Genomic DNA, 19,517 nt, shown 5'->3' with positions numbered 1-19,517 from the left:
CCGGTAAGCGGCGGGAGGGGGTCACCTCTTCCGCCATCCCGGAAGGGTGATCCCGTGGCGAATCCGCTCCTGGGACCACCCTTATCGGAAAGCCAACCGTCCACGGTTTAAAAAAATACCAGGGTTGATGGGGGCGTGGCGACCGCCGGACTGAATGGCCGCTTAGCAGAGGAGCTCCGCTGCACGCTCGGCTCAATCCGTATCTACGGCCCATCGGAGTGAGTGTTTTTACCTCACAAACACACGGATCTTTGGGGGAACGCTCCCTGCAACCGACGGACATGGCGAGACGAAAAACAGACCCGCCGGCGGTTCTTAAGCTGTCTGACTTCTTCTATCCGGCGGCCTCGAGTCACACACAAAATGGCGCCGGAGCCTTGCATCGCAAGAACGATACCCGCCCTCTAGTGTCTACAAGCCCCGGCGCAGCAGTGACGTCACCAGCGCGCCGAGACACGGACGATGCTGGCAAGCAGATGAGGCTGGCGCGCTCTGCCGATTCCTCCCCCTCCACTCCATCTACCCACAGCCCGGCGAAATCGAAGCTGCGGTGGGAGGAGGGACACCGCACATCTCGCCCCACGAATATGGAGGTGAGTGACCAGGACTCTGCCACGCTTAGTGCATGGTCATTTGTCCCTGAACCGGACCCCTTTGCCTCTATCCCCACAACGGGACAACCTATCTCCGATAGTGCCTTAAAAGACATGCTGTCCATGATGCACAAGTCCATGCAGGCTACAGTATCTTCCTCCATTGCATATTGTCAGAAAGAGTTGCATGGCCTAGGAGAGAGGGTCAATACAATTGAATGTAAGATGGATGAGTTTACCGTATCATACAACACTCTAGTGGACTCGCACACTGCCCAACAAAATGATATCAGCCGCATACAGGCCAAACTTGCGGACCTGGAGGATAGGTCCCGACGCAATAACCTGAAACTACGCGGCATCCCGGAAACGGTTATGCCTAACCAGCTTCCTAACTTTGTGCGAGATCTTTTCCAACAAGTTGTACCTGCATTGACAAACTCTGACTTGACTATAGACCGGATCCATAGAATCCCTAAGCCCTCTTTTCTCCCCAATGATGTTCCTAGGGACGTCTTGCTCCGTATCCACTTCTTCCAGGCAAAGGAGAAGATCCTGGACGCATTCTGGCGCAGGGACCATCTACCGGAACGAGCAGCAGCGGTCCAAGTACTACCCGACTACTCTCAATACACCTTACAACAACGCCGCAACCTCAACACAGTAACAAAGGCCCTGTGCAACCACAAGATAATTTACAAGTGGAAGTATCCGGCGAAACTGTGCATAACCCATCAGGGCTCCTCTTCTCAGGTCACCACCATCGAACAGGGAATGCGCCTGCTCCGCCAATGGGGTATTGTCCCCGACGATGCAGGTCCATCGAACGCTACAGCTCTACCTCCATTACCTCCCCGTGTACAACCTGAATGACAAGTTGCATCCAGATCCTCAAGATCTCGCAGCCGCCACAAGTGACACTCACTGCAAGATCTAGCCGGGCGTGCCCGGCCCTCCCGGCTTCTAGGGTGCACACCCCACCGTGCTCTTTTCCCCCTACAGTTTTTGTAGCTACAGCTACCCGTTGGTCTTGAGGGGCCATGTCCTTTTTATTCCTTGACTTTTTGTTTTGTTTGTTTTGTTGTTGTCTTCAGTATTACCAATATTGCCGTACCATATGATGTGCCTTTTCTCTGCCCATATGCAGTCTTCACCTTCCTCAGCTGTTCCCGGACGAATATACACACCAAGTTGCTCGCTTCCACCATGCCCTTGGAACTTCACAGAAGGACTTCCGTGATTATCCACCTTACAAACTCGCACTGGTCACCTCTACAGCCAGGTTTGGAAAACTTCTCAGGTACTGTTTTCATAGCCCTTTTCTCCCGTATCCTCCACTGGGTGTACCAGACTCTCCTCACCCTTCCAAGTGCCACTTGTCCCCTTTGCTCCCGGCCCATCTACGTCCGCATGGACCCTTTCTGGAACTTAGATGGCTGTTAAATTCCTTTCCATGAATGTTAAGGGGTTGAACCACCCCGCAAAACGTCATTCGATGTGGAGGGAGGCTGGCGCAGCTACAGTCGATGTTTTGGCGATACAGGAGACTCATTTCCAGATCGGGCACGCTCCCCGTTGTACCCACCCCGACTACCCGCATGTGTTCCAGGCTTCTTATACAGCTAAAAAAAGATTGGTGGAGGACAGGGAAGGCCGTTTCCTGATTATCAATTGCACTATCAATCAATGTCCATATACTATTGTCAATGTGTATGCTCCTAATGTACGACAAGTGTCTTTCCTGCGTAAATTGTGTTCCAAGGTATCCAAGCTGACAGTAGGTAAATTGATAATGTGTGGGGACTTTAATCTGGTTGCCGATCATGCCCTGGACTCTTCAGCTAGGCTTAAATCCAAGCCCCCATCCCTGGCTTCGTTGTTACACTCAGAAGGCTTGCATGATGTCTGGAGGTACCAGCACGCGGAGGAGAGGGACTATTCCTTCTTTTCCGCGAGCCATAACACATACTCCAGAATAGACATGTTCCTTGTGGATTCTGCTACGCTACCCTTCCTTACAGATACCTCCATATACTCCATCACGTGGTCAGACCACGCTGCGGTCCATATGACCCTTTCTACAAGCCCGCCCTCTACAACCTCCTTTATTTGGAGGTGCAATAATTCCCTTCTTTCAGACCCAGCCTCCCTAAAACACCTACGACAGCACCTGCGAGATTTCTTTCTTAACAACAATGCCTCTGACACTTCCCCCTCCACCCTGTGGAACACGCATAAAGCGTTCATCCGGGGTATGTTAATTCAAGCAGGCTCTAGGCTGAAAAAGAAACGTAATGCTGCCCTTCAGCGCCTCACTGAGGAGATTCACTCCCTTGACGAGCTGAACAAGAAATCCCCCTCCCTGCACCATGCCTCTCGGTTGACTTCCCTTTGCGCCGACCTCCGCAGATTGTTAACCGAGCAACATGACAAACTGCTGGCACGATTACGCATGACCTATTATTCATCGCACAATAAAGCTGGCGAATTCCTCTCTTCTCGCATTAAAGCCAGGCGAACCCGAACTAGAATTGATTCTATTATACACCCTCACACTAACGAGAAACATTCCCATCCCCAAAGTATCGCAGATGCTTTTGCGGACTATTATAGTGCCCTTTATAATTTAAATACTGACACCTCGACACCTCAACCCACGGATGCGGACATACAGGCCTTCCTCCATCACCTTCACCTCCCGTCCTTATCTGCGGACTCTTTGTCATTTCTTAATGGTCCCATCTCCCCCTCAGAATTGTCCAAAACTATTAGGTCAATGCCCTCCAATAAATCTCCGGGGCCGGATGGACTGACTAATGAATACTATGCGGTTATGCAAGATATCCTTTCCCCTCACATGCTATCCCTTTTCGCACAAGCTATAACCATGGGATCCCTGCCATCTGAAATGCTCCAGGCAAACATTACTACTTTACCCAAACCAAGGAAAACACCCGATACACCGGCAAACTTTAGGCCTATATCCCTACTCAACACAGATATTAAAATCTATGCTAAAATCATAGCGAATCGCATGGCCACAGTCCTCCCCACCTTGGTAGGTGCGGATCAGATGGGTTTTGTCCAAGGTCGGCAGGCCCCGGACGCTACAAGACGCGTGATTAACTTGATGCATCATGCGGAGCGCGCTCGAACGCCTTCTCTTCTACTGTCTATAGATGCGGAGAAGGCGTTCGACCGCGTTCATTGGGGGTACATGCATGCCGTTCTACAGAAATTTGGTTTTTCGGGCCCTATCTTATCCGCCATCCTTGCTCTGTATTCAAACCCCTCCGCTAGAGTACTATCTGCTGGCACGCTCTCTAAATCGTTCTCTATCTCCAACGGGACTCGTCAGGGTTGTCCGCTGTCCCCCTTGGTTTTTAATCTCCTAATTGAACCGCTGGCGATGCAATTGAGACAAAGCCCCTTAGTGTCAGGATTCAAACTCCCCAATTCCCACCATGTCATCACGCTTTTTGCGGACGATGTAATTTTAAGCCTCACAAACCCCACTGTGTCCTTGCCTGCCGCACACAACATCCTCCAATCCTTCAGTAACGTTTCTTATTACAAGGTTAACTTTAGCAAGCCAGTGATACTAAACATGGGAGTGCATCCTACTGCACGCTCTCACTTACAGGACACATTACCTTACACGTGGACCACTCATCCCCTGCATTACTTGGGTATTGATTTGACCTTCCCCACGTCTAACATGGTAACTGTGAATGCTTCCACCCTCATGAAATCGCTCACTTCAGATATTGCCAAGCTCAAATCGGTCGAACTGTCTTGGATGGGGCGCATAGCCGCATTTAAGATGGTCTGCCTACCTAAGCTCCTATACCTGTTCCGCACTCTTCCTGTCCCCTTCCCTAAAAAGATCATTCTTCCCTTTTCCAAAATGTTGCATGCGTTTATATGGCAAAAGAAGAGGGCTAGATGCGCACGTTCCCACATGATCAAACACAAATCGGTAGGTGGCCTAGGGCTCCCTGATCTACTTGATTACTGCACTGCCTCCCACCTAGCATCTCTGCGCCACTGGTTTGCAGACCACCCTACTACCCCATGGGTCTCTGTTGAGTCTACCCTTTCCAAAACGTCTACCCTCTCTGACCTGTTACTCGCTGACATGTGGAAACCGCTAGATATCCAATCTCTGCCCTTGCCCACTCAAGCCACACTGGCGGCGTGGAGATCCCTTCTTAAGCAGCTTCCTGCTACGTCCCAGACCATATCCGTCCAGCTCCCAATATCCACGATTCGTACGCTACTTCCTTACACAAACCTCGCTAACTTTCAAGCAGCGGGGATAAACACAGTGCACCAGCTTCTCCAGTCCAACTCCCTTAAATCGTTTGAGGCCTTACGCTCGGAATTTGGCCTATCTCCACATACGTTGTACTCGTACAACAGCATAGCAAGTCTCATGCGCAAACATCCCCCTCCGCAAATCAAGCTTCCCCTATCAGTGTGGAACTTCCTCACGTCCTCCTCCCCCTCGGTAAAAGGTATCTCGCTGTTCTACCACACCCTTGGCGACAAACAAGCCTTTTCTAAATCATCCCACATGTTGGCGTGGGAGAGGGAACTACAAACATCTTTCTCCGAGTCCCAGTGGAAAATTGCCATTTGTAGCTCTTATAAATTCACCCAATGTGTGAACCATTGGGAACAAGCCCAAAAACTCCTCACCCGATGGTATCTGACCCCATATAGACTCTCGAAGATCTTTGACTCCCATAGCCCTACATGCTGGCGCAATTGTGATCAAATAGGGTCGCTGCTACACGTCTTTTGGTCCTGCAAGGGCCTATCTAGTTTTTGGAGAAAGGTGTTTGAGATCCTATCCACCACGACTGGTATCCTCAGGAAACCTGACCCTGCCCTGGCCCTACTCCTGTTAGGCTTAGACTCATTTCCACCCCCCCTGAGGACGGTCTCTGTACACATATTGGTAGCGGCCAAGACGGTCATAGCACGGTACTGGAAACAGCCCACTGCACCTTCACATATGGAAGTCACTCGCCAGGTGAACCTGCAGTGCTCGCTGGAAAAGGCCTATGCATACTCTAAATCCCGAGGCCCTAAGTTTCATGCTGAATGGCAACCATGGGTACAAAGCCCGTACTTCTCCCCAGTACCTGGCTGAGGTTGAGCACACAGACTAGTTTGCTTTGGTTTTTACGAATAGTTTTTTCGACTGCATTCCTATATGACTTTTGAATATACTATGCAATTTGTTCTCTTGTAATGTTACTCCATTTGTGCGCGTAACGCCCTTGTTTTCTGGGCTGCATGTGCATGCATTTTCCTTCCTCATGCTTTGATACGGCTACTCACTGTTACTGTTATAATCTGAATTGGTTAATTGTATGTTTGTTTTTCTTTGTACTTCAATTTCAATAAAAATCTATTGAAAGTAAAAAAATACCAGGGTTATGGCAGCTATCTGCTGCCATAACACCGGTATTTAGGTTTAAATGGAGGACGTATATAAACCTTTTTGGACTTGGACATGGTGGCTGTATGAAGGGTGACAGGTACTCGGGTTCTTTGCTGGGCAGGTGACAGGCAGGTGACAGGTACTCTGGTACTGATGAGCAGGTGGCAGGTACTCGAGTACTCCGATAGGCAGGTGACGGGTACTCGGGTACTCTGATGGGCAGGTGACAGGCAGGTGATAGGTACTGATGGGTACTGATGAGTAGTACTGATACTGATAGGTGATACTGATACTGTACTGATGGGTTACGGATGATCAGTACTGATACTGATAGGTGATAGGTACTGATGGGTACTGATGAGTAGTGATGGGTACTGATGAGCAGGCATCAAGTACTCGGGTACTTCAGGCGTCAGGTACTCTGATGAGCAGGTGGAAGGTACTAGGGTACTCTGATGGGTAGGTGACAGGTACTAGGGTACTCTGATGGGTAGGTGACAGGTACTCGGGTACTCTGATGGGTAGGTGACAGGTACTCGGGTACTCCGATGGTGGGTACTCGGGTACTCCAGTGACAGGTACTCAAAGTACCCGAGTACCTGTCATCAGAGTACTCGGGTACCTGTCATCAGAGTACCCGAGTACCCGTCATCGGAGTACCCGAATACCTGTCACCAGCCCATCAGAGTACCCGAGTACCTGTCATCAGAGTACCTGTTGGGCTGGTGACAGGTACTCGGGTACTTTGATGGGCTAGTGACAGGTACTTTGATGGGCTAGTGACAGATACTCTTTATTGGGGGGGGGGGGGCAATCAGTGTGTTTGGGGTGCACTGTAATTGGTTACTAGCTATTACCGCAATCTCCTCTTCACACAGGATCAGTGTGTGAGGAGGAGAACACGGTGACAGCTCGTTATGTGTTCTCTGTTGATATTTGTGACCGGCTGTGATTGGACACAGCCGGTCACGTGGTAAAAAGCCAATTTCATTGGCTCTTTACCTAGATCGGGGATGGGCTCTGTCCGAGGGACAAGCCTCGTCCCTGATCGTCGCGCTGCGCGCCCCCTGGGGGCAAGCATTGAGGAGGGAACAAGCGGCTTGCGCTGGAGCCGCTCATGCGATCGGCTGTGATTGACACAGCCGATCACGTGGTAAACAGCCAATTTCATTGGCTGTTTACCTTGATCAGTGTTGGGCTCAGTCCGAGGGACGGGCCTCACCCCAGATCACCACGTGCGCGTCCCCGGGGGCGCGCTGTAGCGGCGAGGCCGGGCGGCCGTCATATGACGGCCACCCAGATCGAGAAAGACTTCCTGCTGGCGTCATTTGATAATACGCCGGTAGGGAAGTGGTTAAAGGAATTTTTCATTTTTATTGTTTCACTTTAAGCATTGTTAAAATCACTGCTCCTGCAACAACGATCGTTTAAAAAAAAAAAACATTTTGCATTTATACATGTCCCCCAGGGCACTACCCGGGTCCTCATACACTTTTTATGGCAATAACTTGCATATAAGCCTTTAAAATGAGGACTTTTGATTTTTTAATGTTCGGTCCAATAGACTTTAATAGAGTTCGCATGTTCGCTAGAACATTTTCTCTGTTCGAGATGTCCTAGTGCAAACCGAACACGGGGGTGTTCGGCCTATCACTAGTTTCTATTGCCAGCAATGTTTTTTTTTTTGCAGCCAGGAAATGTAATTTAAATGTAATTTTTTTCTTTATAAATGTTAGTTTTGCTGCAGCAGGTCCTAAACATGGTACAGATGGGCCCCGTTAGAGTCAGATCGAGGGGACCCCCAGGCACCAAATTTAAAGGCGTGTTTCATTTTTTTTTGTTTCACTTGAAGCATCATTAAAATCACTGCTCCTTTAAAAAAAAAAATATATATAAAAAAAATTGCATTGATACATGTCCCCTAGGGCAGTGTCCGGCTCCCATAATCTTTTTCTTGCCAATAACTTGCATATAAGCCTCTCAAATGGGAACTTTTGATTTTTCATGTTCAGGTTTCCAAGACTTTATCCTCTTCCCATCTGCGCTGTAGCTGAAAGACGGCTACAGCGGGAACCATAATTGCAGAGAGGGCGTTCATGTACATCCTCCTGTGCATGAGCTGCCTGTGCGCTCCCTGCGCGTGGCTCGCTCTGTGATCAGCGAGTCCATGAGACTTGGCTGATCACAGATCAGAGTCAGCCAATGACAGCAGATCACGTGATGGAGAGAAGAGGAGCATCTGTGCCCACCAGTGCCACCTACCAGTGCCCACCAGTGCCACCTACCAGTGACCACCAGCGCCACCTATCAGTGCCCACCAGTGCCACATATTAATGCCCATCAGTGCCACCTATCAGTGCCCACCAGTGCCACATATTAATGCCCATCAGTGCCACCTATCAGTGCCAATCAGTGCCCCACCATTAATGCTGCCTATCAGTGTCACCTACCGGTGCCTATCATTGTCCATCAGTGCAACCTATGAGTGCCCATCAGTGCCACCTATTAGTGCCATCAGTGCCACCTATCAGTGCCCTTAAGTGCCACCCAGCAGTTCCCATTGGTGCCACCAATCAGTGCCACCCATCAGTACCACTTATCAGTGCCCATCAGTGCCACCTTATCAGTGCTACCTTATCAGTGGCCATCAGTGCAGCCTATTAGTGTCTATCAGGGCCCATCGGTGGCACATGAATGAAGGAGAAAAATGACCTGTTTGCAAAATGTTATAACAAACTATAAAAACTGTTTTTTTTTCTAAATTTTCTGTCTTTTTTCGGTTTGTTCAGCAAAAAATAAAAACATAAGTAGTGATTAAATACAACCAAAAGAAAGCTCTATTCGTTTTGAAAAGAAATGATAAAAATGTAATTTGGATACAGTGTTGCATGACTGCGCAATTGTCATTCAAAGTGCGAAAGCGCTGAAAGCTGAGAATTGGCCTGGGCAGGAAGGGAGTTTAAGTGCCCAATAGGCAAGTGGTTAATAGAGTTCATGGCTCGGGTCCAAAAGTTTTCTCTGTTCAGGAATTCTGGTGTGAACCAAATGTAGGGGGTGTTCAGCCCATCACTAGTAATGATAGGAGGAGCCACTGTAAATCACATACCCCTGTCCACTCCATCAAACAGTGCTGTTGATGAAGTAGCAAATGGGAGACTAACAAGGGTGGGTGGGTAAAAGTGTAAGATTAACAGTGGCTCCTCCTATCCCATAGCCCAGCCCTCACCACTCTGATTGGCAGCAGCTCCCAAAGGTCTTCTCTGCAGTCTCTGCCCCAGCCCTCCAAGCCGCAGGAGAAGAGGGGAGCAAACAGTCACATGACCATAGATACAAGACCTTAAAAAAATGTAATTGCATTGGATTTTAATGATGGAAAGTGGGACAACATCCTTAGTGATGGCACCAGGTGTGTTTTCATTTGTTTGACCGACTTTGCATTTACAAACACTTTAACTGTTAGAATTGATATACACTTTAACTTTCATAGACTGGAATGTTTTTGTAAAATGTATATCGTTGTCTCTGTTGACATAGAATAGTATTATATATATATATACAAGTAGTTTTCTCTCACCTGTGTGTATCTGTACAGTCCAAGGATTTGAGCTATTGGAAATGTAGTGGATGAAAAATGACCTCCAATAACACCAGCCAGCTTGCCTTGTCCTTTACAGGAATAATTAGGAACTGTCCCATTTGGTCCAGATAAGATCTGCAGAACACTCTGTACAGCCTTCCTGGGTTCCAGCCATGAGTCATATAGATGGAAGCCGAGAGTAATATTGGGTAAGATGTCTGGATCCTGGTTTATATTATCAATTGCTGAAAGGAAAGCTAGGAGGTTCACGAAATACCGGACAGATGGGCTATAAAAAGTTTTTTTTTTTTTCAAAACAGTAAGTCAACGATTTCTATATATCTTTAAAATATATTTTTTTAAATATTCATACATGTGATCAGCTTAACATTAACCCCCTCAGCCCCAAAAGGTTTTACCCCTTTACTGACCAGGCCATTTTTTGGGATTGGGCACTGCCTTGCTTTAACTACCAATTATGCGGTCATGCAACGCTGTACCTGAATACAATTGATGTCCTTTTTTCCTCACAAATGGAGCTTTTTTTTTTGGTGGTATTTGATTACCTCTGTTTTTTTTTTTTTTTGAGCTATAAACAAAAAAAGAGCGTCAATTTTGAAAAAACACAAATATTTTTTACTTTTTGCTATAAAACATTCCCAATAATTTTTTAAAAAAAAATCTATTTTTTTTTTTTTTACCAGTTCAGGCCATTTTGTATTCTGCTACATATTTTTGGTACAAAAAATCCTAAAAAGCGCATAATAATTGGTTTGCGCAAAAGTTTTAGCGTTTACAAACTACGGGATCGATTTATGGACTTTTTTTTATTAGTAATGGCGATTTTTTAAACTGCGATTTTTATTCTGACTGCAACATTGCGGCGGACATATCTGACACTAAGTGACACTTTTTGGGGACCAGTGACATTAATACAGTGATTAGTGCTAAATAATATGCACTGTTACTGTATAAATGACACTGGCAGCGAAGGGGTTAACACTGGGGGTGATAAAGGAGTTAAATGTGTTCCCTAGATGTGCATACTAACGGTGGGGGGGGGGGGATGGAATAAACAGAGGCACAGAGAGATTGGTGATTCAGCTTGGCTGAATCACACGATATTTCCCTGCCTCTCTGACAGGAGAGCCGTCTTACATTGTTTACATTCCAGGCAGCTCTCCTGTCAGTTTTGCCAAAGATTGCGGGAGGCCAGTGGCGATTGTGCCCGCTTCTCCCGCGGTCTGTCTCCTGCTGTGTCTATTGACAGCTGGAGCGCGGCTCTGGCAGTGCACGAGTGCTGCCAAAACCGCGTGCACATAATCATGAAGATCTGCATGATTATGCACAGCTGAGTCGCTCTGCCGCAGTAAATTTGCGTGGGGCGGTCGGGAAGTGGTTTAAGAGGAACTGCAGTCTGCTCACATAATTTGTAATAAAAACATATTTGCCATTCTGAAGCTTCCCTCCAACCACTGCATATTATTTTATATATATATACTGTGATTCTGTACTTGCCAAATATGCTGCAGAAATCCCCCTCCACTAAATCTGGCTGGAACCATTTTAACTGTGGGCAGCTGAAGCTGTTGCCTGTTCACTTCCTAGATTTACACAGACAGACAGAGGCACACAAACGCAAACAAACATACACACACACACATATGTACACACACACACATGCACACAGGCACACACATACAGGCAGAAAGAAACACTCACACCACTGCTTCCCTGCACATTTCTCCTCTCTTGATGAATACACATGGATCTCTGCAGTCTCGTGTTATCTCAGCCCCCATATACGCCCCCCAGCTATGCTGCTCTCCTTGGCTCTCCCATGACTAATCCCTCCTCCCTTGCTAGCAAACTCTCATGACAGTGAGAGAGAGAGATGTGAATGATGTCATTAGCCTAGGCTAATTACCAGACAAGAAAGAGGAAGTGGGCTGTATAAGGTATTTACTGGCAGAAAAAAAAATAATTTACTATACAAAGTTTAAACAACAAGGGCAGATAATTTAATAGATTGAATGATGAAAAAAATGACTGAAGGTTTGCTTTAAATACAGAGGAAAAACTTTTAGGCAATGCTTCCTGGGGGGCATATAAAACAGTAGAAGCAATGTTGAGGTAATGCTAATGTTTGCACAGACATGTCTGTAAATAAGTCATAATACTCAAATTGAAATGTATCTAGTTTGTTATGTAGAACCAATACACAAGGTAATACAACATTAATATTTGACATACACAAAGAGAACATGGTCATGGTCCATATGCTGTATGGCAGGCAATTGTCTGCAATCAAACCACCTGAAACATGACGTTGGGGGTAACGAGTTACAAAGTAACGGATTACAGTAACTACATTACTTTTTTGGGTAACGAAGTAACGTAACGCATTACAATAATACTATTGATATCTACACTACTTTACTAGGCTATAGGAACGCGATTTCCTGCGCTACCCAAGCCGTGCGGTGCGTGGTGTGAATGGGTGCGTGTGCCGCCGCACGTTGCCATAGCGATCGACATCTCCTCTGACATCTCCTCTGAGCACGGGGGATAGGGTAAGCGGTGCCGCCGCACATCTGCGCCACGCCCTGCGCAGGTGTGTGACGTCATTTTGGCGCCAACACGCCGTCTACCCGCATATCCACCCCAGTGCATTTGAGGCAGCCCGCTGGACAGTTTGGCACCTCACACTGACGTGACGCTGGGCGCATCAGGGTCAGCGGCAGTGTTGGAAGTAACTGCGTTTAAGTAAACGGCGTTACTTAACGCAGTTACTTTTCAGGGTAACGAGTAATCTATCAGATTACTCTTGCTTTCCCTTTAACGCCGCTGCCGTTACTTTCGGCTGCGTTACTGCAATTACATCTACCGCCGCTAGATGGCAGTAGATGTAATTGTATTCCCCTCTCCTCTATGACTGCTGTCCGTGGTACAGGAAGTGGAGAGAGAAGAGGAGGAGACTCAGGAGCAAGTGAGTCACGATCGTCTCGTCGGGGGACAGCCACCAGCTGCACATGACTTAACACTGTTATAAAGGAACCAAAGGAAATAACTGAGATGAAAGCTGACGAGCTGTAAAGATAGGGGGCTGGATGCAGGTGAGAAAATATCCCGCACTTGCATAATATCCTGATATGCTGTTTATTGCTCACTCTCACAGTGGGAGACCTTTACAAAAGCAGAGCAAGTCAGCAGACCCATTCCTATTGTGAAGGTGAAGATCTTCAAGGTGTTATCAAAGTTGCCCTCTAGTGGTGGCACAGGGAAAATAGTGGCAATGCAAACCATTATTTTCATCTTGGATGGAGTAAGTGAGGGTTTTAACTACTGTGATTTTTTTTTAACATCTGACCTGGTTGTCACCAGGGTCACCAGAACTACTGGGCGATTTCCCCTCTATTCCCATTTTGGTGACAACCATATATATAATATATATATAACACCACCGGTCCACCACAACAGGGCAGCAAGAAGTCCACCACTGACTCCACCAATGCACACACCAGAAGAGGAGAGAGGCTGAGGCACAGACAGGCAGGCCTGGAGGAGGACGGAGCCAGAGGCCCAGAGGGACCTGGACAACAACAGTGTGCCACACACCACCAGCACAGCAGGTACCAAAAAAAAAAAAAAAACTCACAGACTCAGTCACTCACAGTCACAGACACAGTCAGGACCCCCACCAGCCACCCACCCACCCACCACCAGTGTGCCACCAACACCAGCAGCCAGCCAGTCCAGACTGAGACAGCAGCAGCCAGCAGATACCAAAAAAAAATTAAGTCAGGTCAGGAGGACCCCCACAACCAGTGTGCCACACCGCCACCACCACCAGTGTGCCACACCGCCACCACCAGTGTTTCATACCACCACCATGTGCCACACCGCCACCACCAGTGTTTCACACCGCCACCAGTGTGCTACACCGCCACCACCAGTGTTTCACACCGCCACCAGTGTGCTACACCGCCACCACCACCACTGTGCCACACCGCCACCACCCCCAGCCACTCCAGGCAGCAGGTACCAAAAAACAAAACAAAATACAGTTACTCACAGTCAGGAGGACTCAGGACTCAGACCCCCCACAGTGTGCCACACCGCCACAACTATTAAAGATATCATAGAATGTAATTGCATTATAGAATAGTAAAAAAAAGTCACAGTTACTTTTCTGAGTAACTAATTACTTTTTCAATGTGGTAACTGAGTCAGTAACTCAATTACTTTTTGGGAGAAGTAATTTGTAACTGTAACTAATTACTTTTTTAAAGTAAGATGACCAACACTGGTCAGCGGCATGCTGTGGCACATCCAGATTCCAGAATTCTTATCTTGGCATGATCATCATCATCCACTCTCTTGGTAAGTCTTCATTTTCATCTCCTGCCGGTCTTCTCTATGCAGTTTCCCCACCTCACCTCTGTAACAACCCAGGCAGGCACTGTGGTTAGTTGGGTGTATTCTTTATCACTTACTCCCTTCCCTTCCCTTCCCCTTCCTTTTCTTTATGGCACTTATTTTAGTCGATTATGACTCCTTCTTCGTTTTTCAGTTTTTATTCACACCCAGTCTGAATGATCACTCATTTCTTACTTTCTTCATACACTGCCTGCACTTACCTTACCTCCCAGTTTCCCTTTCTATCAGTTCACGCTCTCACTTTCTCATGCACAGTGTCAGTATGCAAGTGGCATGAAGCGTTTTATATAATATTTATATACATGCTTACTTACTTTATACTTATTTCATTCATCTCACACAGATACACGCCTCCATGTGGCCACCAGCAACAATCCAACCTTTATCCACACTCCCTTCTGTTTGTGGCGTTTTTTCATGCGCCCTCAGTTCCCGTGGGAGGCGCTTTACATGCCCCCTCACTGCCAGATCACTGAGTAAGTTATGGGAATGTGGGGATTTTCTCCCCCCCCCCCCCCAGTTTCCATTTTGGGGGTTATCTATTAGTTTTTACCACCCAGTTTACTCATGTCTATTTATTTTTGCATGTATCAATAAATGTGGTATTTTCATATTTGTCATGTCACGTCTCTCATTTAAAGTCCCAACCTTTCTTTATTTTCCAAAGAGATCGTGTAGCGAATGGAGATCAGATTGAGATGGAGACATTTTGTTGTCAGGTTTCAACAACTTAACCCTGACCTTTATGTGATTGTGACTTGGCCACCTGGGAATATCCCGGACCAACTTCCTTCTGGGTTCAACAGACTCTACACTGAATGGGCTCCCGAGGTCCGCATGTTTCGCAACCACTTCCTGGTGCACGGATCCCGGTGACTGCCGTCCATTATAACACTTTAACCCATGTGGTGGTTTTGGGCCATTGCATAAATCGCTCTGTAATATACTGTATGTTAATTAGGGATAAGCTTCGAGTTCAAATCAAACGTAAGTTCGACTCGAACATTGGCTGTTTGCTTGTTTGCCAAATAATGAATAAACGGGCTTCTTTGCAGGACTTTGAGTTGCCGCATTGACACTGACCTCTGATTCCAATAAATCACCTGCTGGCAAAGGGATTCAAACCCATGACCATGTCAATTGCAAGCCTGGTATTCTACCTCCTACGCCACCGTCAAGCCTGCCTAGGGTGTACACACTCTCCCTAACTTCTATCTCATCCACTGTGTGTAGGGTGAGATAGAAGTTAGGTGGTTAGAGAGAGTGTGTGCAGCTTATGCCTGCTTGATGGTGGCATAGGTGGTAGAATACCAGGCTTGCAATTGTGAGGTTGTGGGTTCAAATCCTTTGGCCAGCAGGTGATTTATAAGTGGAATTCTATAGTTAATAATACATTCCCGAAATTCTCTTCCCGACAACCCTGGGCTGTGGTTGTTGGGGTCTGCAGGGGGGAGGCATATCGGAATCTGGAAGCCCCCTTTAACAAGGGGGCCCCCAGATCCCGCCCCCCTATGTGAATGGATATCGGGTACATCATACCCCTACCCATTCACCAAAGTGTACAAAAAAAATAAAGACAAAAGCTGGTTTTGGACAAGTCCCTTATTAAAAGATAAAAACAAATAAATAGTGTCCCCCGATCAGTCGCCCACCCGGAAAATAGAAAAAAAATTAATAGAAATAAACTCCTGCTCAGGTACAGTGAATACATTACATGATGTCGGTAATTTATTCACTGCACCTGAATAGTGCATTGTAGGGCGGCATGTGACGTCAGCTCCCTATATAAGAGCCGTCAAACTCAAAACAGCTCATAGCGCAGGAAGCGTCCGAAGAAGCAGGAGCTTTTTTTTTCTATCTATTTTTCAGGTGGGTGGGTGGGTGGGCGACTGATCATTGGGGGACACTATTTTTTTATTTTTATTTTTTAATAAAGGACTTGTCTAAAACTGGCTTTTGTCTATATTGTTTTTGTACACTTTTTTGGTGAATGGGTAGGGGTACACAATGTACCCAATATCCATTCACCTAGGGTGGGGGACGGGATTTGGGGGTCCCCTTGTTAAAGGGGGCTTCCAGATTCCAATAAGCCTCCCCCCACAGACCCCCACAACCACAGCCCAGGGTTGTGGAGAAGAGACCCCTGTCCCCATCAACATGGGAGGTGGGTGCTTTAGGGTGGGGGGGCAGAGCCCCCCCGCCCCAAAGCACCCACCCCACATGTTGAGGGCATGTGGCCTGGTATGGTTCAGGAGGGGGGTGCTCGCCCGCCCCCACCCCCATCCTGGCCAGCCAGGCTGTGTGCTTGGGTAAGGATCTGGTATGGATTTTAGGGGGAACTCCACACTTTTTTTTTTGGTGTGGGGTTCCCCTTAAAATCCACACAAGATCCGAGGGGCCTGGTATGGACTTGGGGGGGGGCATGTCATTTTTTCATTTTTTAACTGTATTGCCGGAAGCCAACAATACATTACAGCCACGAGCAAGTTTAAATGACATTTCCTGGTGCCTCCATGGCAGCATACTAGTGATAGAGCTCCGCCTCGACTCCACCTTCAGGATCAGTGAATAGCATAAATTAAAAGGTATAGCCCCCCCCCATCATTCTCCTTTTTTTCCTCAAACCTCTTGAACAGTGAAGATTGCAGCAGTATGTCCCTACCTCTGCCTGTGAAAACGGGCAGCTTCCACCGGGTTCAGCCTCTCCCGTGTGCAGTCCCTGTTCTTGGGCCGCTAAACGCGCTAATAAGACTGGGAACCCCTTCTGTGGATCTTCTGGGGTCTGTGAGTAACGGCGTTTCCTAATGTGGAACAAATATGCCGTCTTTTCATAAAATATATATGTATATATATATAATATTCATGAGTATGTGGATAAGGATACATGTATAATGTGGGGATTCATGGTGGCAGAGAGATCAGCTTTCCCTTCTACACTTCTCTGTCTTTCCATCACTATGCATAGTTTTGTGGGCACTGATTGTGATGTTTATTCCCAGTTATATTCTTAATTGCGTGTGTTATGGCTACCTTGTCTGGCGTTAGGGCAATTGGGGGCGATTCCCCCACGCAGCATTCTAATGGCTACGGCGTCCTGTTCCCCTGTTCGCGCCGGGTCGCGCCGTGATGACGCGGCGGCCGGCGCATGCGCATTGACTCCCACAGCGGCCATCTTTTCGGTGGGAGTCTCTGTGCGGCGACATGTCGGGTTGCGGCGCATGCGCAGTAAGAATTGCGGGACGACGCATGCGCGGTAGAGACAACGGCGGCCATTTTGCCGTGGTCTCAAAAAAAAAAAAAAAAAAAAAAAAAAAAATATATGTATATAAATGAATAATTTATTTAAAGCTGCAGTATAAAGAAATAAAGAGGGGTAGTGTTGTTTTGAAGAAGGCAGAATTCAAAAAAGTTACAGGAAGTTAGGTTTTGGCTCAGGTATAGGGCAGCACATTTACAAATTATGTCTTAAAGGGGCAGTGTTGTTTTAAAAAAAAAAAAAAAAATCCAGTCAATGGTTTCCCTGCCTTCCTATTGGTGCTTCGGCTCAGGTGGAGTGGAGCCTGATGTACTTAAACCAGGAAGTTTAGAGAGGCGGTGTCTTCGGTTTCAACTAGCCTTGCCCTGCAGACCATTTTCGTTTGCTCTCTCTCGGTAGGTGGTTTTTATGCTTTGGTTCTTACTCTTTCTCTGTATATATGTATATGTGTGTATATGTATATATATATATGTATACATGTTTTTCTACTATAATCTTTCCTTTTTCAGCTGATCCTCTTGCCCTTACCATGAGTCATTCCTCACGAAACCAAGATCCACCTGACCGTAATAGGTATGGGACCAACTTTTCGTGAGTATAAAAAAAAAAAAAAAAAAAGAGTGCGCCACTGACATCCATTATTTTTGGTTTGTCACAGTCCAGTACCATCGAAGAGATCTCAAAAATCATCGGGAAGACGGGATGACCACAGTCCTGATCGCAGGTCACATTCCTCAAGATACCCAGAGAGATCAAGATCCAGAAGCCGTTATCGCTCTCCTTCACCACATTATTCTTCAAGAAAAAAGTGCTGGTCTTGTGGCGCGGAACCCCTCCCGAGAAAGCTGGTCTGTAAAGACTGTCTCAGGGATTATGCGGCCAGTTGTGACACGGAGAGCCGCCAAGTAGTTGATCTACTTAAACAAACAATGAAGGACTCAATTGCAGAGTTGGTGTCCACCATCCCAGCTCGTCCTATACCACAGGCTTCTCAGCCACAGGAATCGGATCCGGTGATCGCAGGTCCTTCCGCTATCACTGTTAGCGCAGTTCCAGCCACTAGAGATCCTTCCTCGGAGGAACATTCGGACAAATCTTCAGATGAAGAAGAGCCTTCAGGTTTCAACTTTGCTTTAGTTCAGCCGTTTATTCAGGCGGTTAAGCAGGCCATCGCCTGGGATGAACCAGCGGAACCCCGGCCTAAGTCAAAGTCATATTTCCCTTTCCTTAAGAGGAAACAAGTCGCTTTCCCTTTAATGGGAGAAATAAGGGAAGTGATTGAGAATGAATGGAGTAAGACAGATAAAAAATTCTCCTTCAACAGAGTGAATAAATTTTATCCGTTGCCGGAAGAAGGAATACAAGCCTTATCCTCCATGCCAGTAGTGGATGCAGCGGTGGTGCGTCTAGCGAAGAACATGACCCTTCCAATGGAAGATTCAACTTCATTTAAAGATCCATTGGATAGGCGCATTGATCTTGACCTAAAAAGATGCTATCTGGCCGCAGGGGCAGCTTGTAAGCCCGCTATTGCGCTGACTTCAGTCTCAAGTGCCATTCATTCCTGGACTGACAACGTTGAGACAGCTCTGCGACAGGATGTCCCTAAAGAGGATATTATCAAGTCACTTGAGGAATTGAAGTTAGCGGCAGACTTCGTGGGAGAAGCCGCCATTGACACAATTAGGTGCGCCTCTCGTTCAATGCTCCACTCAGTGATGGCTAAGAGGGCACTATGGTTAAGGCCTTGGACGGCTGACTTGGCATCAAAGCAGAGCTGGTGCAAAATACCTTTTGATGGTAAATCGCTATTTGGTGAAAGATTGGAGAAGGCCATTTCCAGGGTCACTGGAGGAAAGACTGGTATTCTTCCACAAGATAGGGAGGAACGCAGAACAAGGGGTTTCCTCTCAAGGTTCCGCCAGTCAAATTCTAGAGGCTACAGACAGACCCGTCCATTCAGGGACAATAAGAGGCCCTGGAAAGGTACCCAGTCTTCCTTTCTGGCATCCAGAAAAAATAAAAATCTCACTACCCCACAAGGGGAGACAAAGTCCTTTTGACGCCAGAAAAGAAGTGACCGATACAGTGGGAGCCCGACTTCGCCACTTCTTACCAAATTGGATGACAAAATGCCAGGACCCTTGGGTCCTTTCTACCATCCGTTACGGTCACTTCTGGACATTCCAACAGCAACCA

At 47.1% G+C, this 19,517-nt stretch overlaps 1 protein-coding gene across 1 annotated transcript in view; it reads right to left on the bottom strand.

The window, feature by feature from the left end:
* The window catches only part of LOC309567049 (vomeronasal type-2 receptor 26-like), a gene marked incomplete at both ends in the record, with an annotated part of 114,992 nt that overhangs the window by 80,533 nt on the left and 14,942 nt on the right, over nucleotides 1-19,517 (bottom strand). Inside the window, one exon of the mRNA XM_082272371.1 lies at nucleotides 9,620-9,911. Within this exon, the coding sequence (XP_082128497.1) occupies nucleotides 9,620-9,911 (292 nt within the window). The remainder of the gene's footprint in view (nucleotides 1-9,619; nucleotides 9,912-19,517) is intronic.

This window comes from Pelophylax lessonae (assembly GCF_965119305.1).
Source record: "Pelophylax lessonae genome assembly, chromosome: 1".
In the NCBI taxonomy this organism is placed as follows: domain Eukaryota; kingdom Metazoa; phylum Chordata; class Amphibia; order Anura; family Ranidae; genus Pelophylax; species Pelophylax lessonae.
Note: the sequence above shows the minus strand (reverse complement) of the source record. Positions and strands in the feature narration are given on the sequence as shown.